The 5,831-nt window shown below is 35.4% G+C and overlaps 1 protein-coding gene across 3 annotated transcripts in view; it reads left to right on the top strand.

The window, feature by feature from the left end:
• Window positions 1–4,143, top strand: part of LOC134844519 (estrogen receptor beta-like) — a 7,338-nt gene extending 3,195 nt beyond the window's left edge. For 2 of the 3 annotated variants that reach the window (XM_063861234.1, XM_063861233.1), the window contains exon 2: window positions 2,685–4,143. In XM_063861234.1, coding sequence (XP_063717304.1) covers window positions 2,715–3,908 — 1,194 coding nt within the window. In that variant the 5' untranslated portion in view covers window positions 2,685–2,714 and the 3' untranslated portion in view covers window positions 3,909–4,143. Of the gene's footprint in view, window positions 1–25; window positions 417–2,684 lie in introns of those variants that run through there. The other variant, XM_063861232.1, reaches the window with a different exon arrangement.
• The last annotated feature ends 1,688 nt before the right edge of the window (window positions 4,144–5,831 follow it).

Here is a 5,831-nt window from a genome sequence, read left to right as displayed (position 1 = left end):
GATGACTGAAATTCCTTTACATGTTTTAATTGAAATGGTGCTGATGATTATTCGAAAATGAAGAGATAGCGGCAACTTAATACTCAAAACGTGCACCCACCATTTTTCAATTATCCGCAATTTAACTGACTTCCCATTTTGGTAAATGTGAGCATCCGTAACCTTTATGCAAACTTTATATAGATTATTTGGGTGTTTTTAAACAATTTAAACATTTTACAGCTATCGTTCTTTTCTGTCATTTTTTCTTTGTATTTATAAACTTACTTAACCTGTGACGTGTCTGTACAAATACAAAAGAACGCGTCGAATTACATTCGCTCTTTTTACCATTCAGTTACGAGTTTACGTCATTCTTTTGCTTATCATATTCAATACAGTCACTCATTCTATCGATCGCCAAATTACACAAAAAAGTAAGTGTTGCAAAATCAAAAAACAAAAAAGGTTTAAAAAAAATTGACTAAAAAATCGCCTTTTATTGTTGTTTTTAGGACTTCTCCATTTGTGTTGAGATTGTTAACGCTTGGAAATGGAATTTAGTGCTTTAGTTTTATGAATTGACATCATGTATTACGAGTTTACATAATACATTATGTAAAATTTTACTATTGTTTCTACTTCTAAAATTTTTTGCGAATTTGTTTCAAAACTTGAGAGCTGTTTCCGTAAAACAGACGTTGAGTATTCTAAGTGAAATTTATTGTTCGAAGAAAACGGAGTATTTATGCTTGGTGTAGTTTTTCTCTGTCAATTTCAGCCGATCGAAATATTATTTTTTAACAAAAAATTTTTATACCCCATTAAAGATATGCACTATCTGAAATCAATTTAAAAAAAATTACCTCCGATCATTTTTTAAAAAAATGTCAATTTGCCCATGTTCTGGACTAATTTATGCGGGTTTTGAGTATTTCATTCATAATACTGAATGCGTAACACAAATTCTTTATGCTTGGCCAATTATCTCGCGCAAAAACATCGTTCCAAATTCCATTGAATCAAAAACTACAGCTAATAGGTCATACTAGTTTCGTTAGACAAAAATTTCCACGCTTGATCTTTAATATCGTCCAAAACTTTTTGTTTTTTAATATTTTATTTTCTCAAAAACTGTTCGATATTGATTAAGGGACAGTCGGAACCTTCATGGTTTTGCCCTGATATACGAGCAGTCTTGTTGTTCCGGAATATTTGTGCTCGGGGTGATTTTACTTTCTTCAGACAAATTTCGAATTTTAGCTAGTATTTTTGGCGATGTTTTTATATCATTAAAACGTATTGTTGTCTTGAGCTTTAATTTGAAAAGACATCTTACCTGGTATTAGTTTTCGTAAAGTTATCAGAGTTTAAAGATTGCCATTGTGACCAATTTGTGACAAATTAACGCGCGATATATTTTGCTCTATTAACGCGTAAGCGGAGATTGAATGCGTCTTAGACATCGTTCCCAATTAGTTAAAGAAACATTATTGTTCCGACTTTCGAAGAAAACGGAATATTTATGCTCGGTGTGGTTTTTTATTCAGTCAATTTTCGCGGATTGAAATAATAATTTTCGGCAAATTTTTTCTAAACCCCATTGAAGTTGTCCTGAGTTCAAATTTGAAAATACATTTTAACTCCGATTATTTTTTGGTAAGTTCAGAGCGTTTGAAAATTGCGAAATTGGCCATGTTCTCGACTAAATTATGCGTGCTTTGAAGAATTTTTTCATTTTGCTGAGAGCGGAACTGGAGTTATTTATGCATGGCGAATTGTCCCGCACAACAAATCGTTTCGAATTGAATCGAGGCTAGCTAACCGGATCGGTCGTATTATTTTCGTATGGCTCAACATTTCACACTCTGATGTTGTCCACAACTTATATTTTTGCAATATTTTCTTTTCCCAAAATCTGTTCGATATGAATTAATAGACAGTCGGAACATTCAGGGCTTTGCCCTGATATACGAGCAGTCTTGTTTGCCATAGTTGATATTACTACGAGCAAAATTTATCACTTTGTAAATTATATGGCGCATATAGGGGATGGTTTTCACAAAAAAAACCTCAAGTTCAAAAAAAAGTTCTTTTTATTCTTATTAAATTCAATTTTTTTCTTGTTATTACTGCGCTATATGCCTTGAAAGGCAGTCGGAACATTCAGGGCTTCGCCTTGATACGAGCAGTTTTGTTTTGATTAAGAAATGGTTATCTTGTTCTCTATATTTTCTATTCATGATTTTGCTTATTTACACATTTTTTCTAATTTCTTAGTTTTTGCGGCCTGTTTTAGCCTTTACAAAACCTTTACCATGAGTAAAGCAGAAAAAACTGCAAACTTTGCAAAAGTTGCGGATCACGAAAAACAACGATGAGTGTAGTCCTCGACGCTGTGTTAATTTTTTGAATATAAGTTTTGACTGCAGCTAGTGAACCTTATGCAGGTTTCATATCCATTTATCTATAATGCTTAACATGTGAGCGCAAATTAACTGGGGCGCGGCCAAAAGACAAGCCTTGGATCTCTTAATATCTGCTAATGCTGCCTAAATGGAAAAATCTAACAAGAAAAACTAATTTCGAAATTTGATTCACCTTTAGTACCAAAAAACTTGAGACGAGTGGAAGGCCGGCCAAACGTTCAAAGCGTATAGTTCAATGCGAGAAATATTGTTTGCTTTTACTCCAGTTTTTTTTAGACCTCAATTCCTGCGTTGTGGGTAGAAAACATGGTGCAAGACGACAAACTAGAGCTGAAGACAGAGTTTGAACAGGAGGAGGAAATTTACTGCTGCGAGGATTTCAGAAAAGCCGATCCTCCACTTTGCAAAGTGTGCGGTGATATTGCTTCCGGAAAACACTATGGCACTTTGTCGTGTGAGGGGTGCAAGGCTTTTTTTAAACGATCGATCAAGAGCAAACCAACTACCGAGTGCAAGCAATTGTCTAAGAGAGCCCAGAAACCTCCGGTACGAATTGTAAATGGCCAAACAAAATGCGTGATTGACAAGCATACGAGAAATGATTGCCAAAAGTGTAGATACGAGTTGTGTGTCGAAAATGGAATGAGTAAAAATAATCTCTCTAAGTACAAAAGCAATAAAGCCAAAAGAGTAAAAATCGATCATTCAGCACCATCTTCATCTTCGGCAGGATCCAGTGCGGAGGGCCAGCCAAGTGTCGAAGAATTCGACGAGTGTGCGAAAAACGAGGCTGATACTGATCTTTGTAGCGATGACTTGCAGTTAATTGGGGAACTGACTAGTATCGAAGCAGACAAGATCCCTCAAGACCTGCCGATGCCAGACGGAGAACTGCCTTCTTCAGTCAATCAAGAAAAAGCGGTTCTGTTTTTATCAGCTTATGAGGAATTGAAAGATGTGATTCAATGGGCCAGGAAAGTTCCAGACTTTGTGGAAATTCCGCCAGTTGATCAAAGCTCCATACTAAAAAATTGTTTCCTGGACATCGTCGTACTGCGATTGGCTTGGCGTTCGGCTGCCTGCGACAACAAAATCCGGTTTACAATCGGGAAGTTTTTATCAATTGATGAAGGTCGCGAAATTGGCATGGATATGGAACTTTTAGAGATGACACTATTCTACATACAACATGTCAAGGGAATAGGTTTGGATATGACTGAGTTTTCTCTCCTACAAGTTATACTTTTGACGTTTGCTCGGTGCGAAAACATTCAAGGCACCAGTCAAATAATTGCTACTAGGATCCAGAACCGAGTGATGAGAGTTCTGCGAGATTACGTCAAGAGTAAGTTTCCGAATCAACCCCTGAGGTATTGCAAAATCATTCAACTAATATCATCAATTCGAGGAATTAGCATCAAGGCAATGGACGCTTTCTTATCAGACGCTGTTAATGGTATTATATTGCTGAATGAACATGTTGTGTCCATGGTTACGTAAATTTTTTGAAATAACTTTATTGATTTCGACAAATTACTACTTGACTTCAAACGTTTTATAAATCTAAGTCTTGTGAACTCTCATAAATGAACGTTTTGGAAAATTTTTTATCATTGTCATTACTTAAGTACTTATGCATGATGTATTTAAAAAGCAATATTCGCTGTGCGAAGGCATGCTATTGATATTGTATGAGCGAACTGCTGAAATAAATTTCGCAAAAGTTTCGTAGAAACGCTTTTTAGTGACCTGGCCTGAAAAATAAGCTCAAGGTTCTTCAAATTAGCCAGAATGAAAATACATGCTTGTATATAAATGAATGGCGCTTACCTCCACCTTCATTGCGAGGCCAAACTATGTTTTTATTGTGAATTTTAAGCGGAGCTCTCAACAGGCGGAGAACAGATCTGTCGGAATTTGCAACATTTCATTTTTTTGTTCCGACTTTCGATACAAAAGTAACTGAATATTTGTGCAGGGGGTGGGTTTTTTTCTTCAGACAAGTTTCGACTTTTGAACTAGCCATTTTTGACGGAATTTTTAAATAGCACTCAAAAGGTATTGTTGTCCTGAGCTTTAATTTGAAAAGATATTTCACCTGTGATCATTTTTCGTAAACTTAGGGGGTTTAAAGATTGCCATTTTGGCCAATTTGGGACAATTAACGTGCGATATATTTCGCGCTATTAACGCGTAAGCGGAGATTTAATCCGTCTTAGAAATCGTTCCAAATTGGTTGAAAGAAGCTTATTTGCCATAATTGATTTATTACAAGGAGCGAAATCTATCCTTTTGTACCTTATATGGCGTGTGGGGGGATAAATTTCATTAAAAAATGCAAATTTTAGAAAAAAAAATTTCATTTTTTTTTATTACATTTAATTTTTTTAAATGTTATTACTGCTCCATAAAGCTTAAAAGGCAGTCGGAACATTCAGGGCTTCGTCCTGATACGAGCAGTCTTGTTTTATTTTAGTCGCTGTTTTGGATCCCACAATTAAATAGATAAAACCCTGTTAAGTTCAAAAACGCTCCAAAAACAGGCAATTTTGCGGAATCTGGAACAAATTTGTGGAACCCAATTACATTTGCGGAATCCAGAACAACTAGCAATTTTCACTCGTTGCGAATCCGCAACAACACAAATGTGCTGACAAATTTTACTTTAAAGATATTTGTGCGCGGAATTCACAAAATTTTTGTAAGTGGAATCGACTTACATTTTGGAACACATTTATTGACTATCCAGCGCGTATTTTGGCTTCGTAATTCTGAAATTGATAATTATTTCCCCTCATTCCTCTTTTAAATTTTGCCAAACAATTTTCAATAGAACAATGCTGCTCGTATCAGGGCGAAGCCCTGAAAGTTCCGACTGCCTTTTAAGGTCTATGGAGCATTAATAAGATGAAAAACTTCAATGTAATAAAAAATATATGAAAAAATTTTTGAAAAAATTTAGGATTTTTTAAAAAACATCCCCCACACGTCATATTAAGTACAAAGTGATAGATTTTACGCCTATTAACAAATCAATTATGGCATATAAGCTTCCTTGAACCAATTTGGAACGATTTCTAAGACGGATTAAATCTCGCTTACGCGTTAATAGCGCGAAATTTATCGCGCGTTAATTGTCCCAAATTGGCCAAAATGGCAATCTTTCAACCCCCATAACTTTACGAAAAATGATCACAGGTAAAATATTTTTTCAAATTCAAGCTCAGGACAACAATACCTTTCGAATGATATAAAAAAAATTCCGTCAAAAATGGCTAGTTAAAAGGTCGAAATTTGTCTGAAGAAAAAAAAACCCACCCCGAGCACAAATATTCCGTTATTTTCGTATCGAAAGTCGGAACAACAAGACTGCTCGGATCAGCGCAAAACCCTGAAAGTTCCGACTGCCTATTAACGTTTATG

This window comes from Symsagittifera roscoffensis, chromosome 4, assembly GCF_963678635.1.
Source record: "Symsagittifera roscoffensis chromosome 4, txSymRosc1.1, whole genome shotgun sequence".
NCBI classification, from domain to species: Eukaryota; Metazoa; Xenacoelomorpha; order Acoela; family Convolutidae; genus Symsagittifera; species Symsagittifera roscoffensis.
This window is presented reverse-complemented; position numbering and strand designations above follow the sequence as displayed.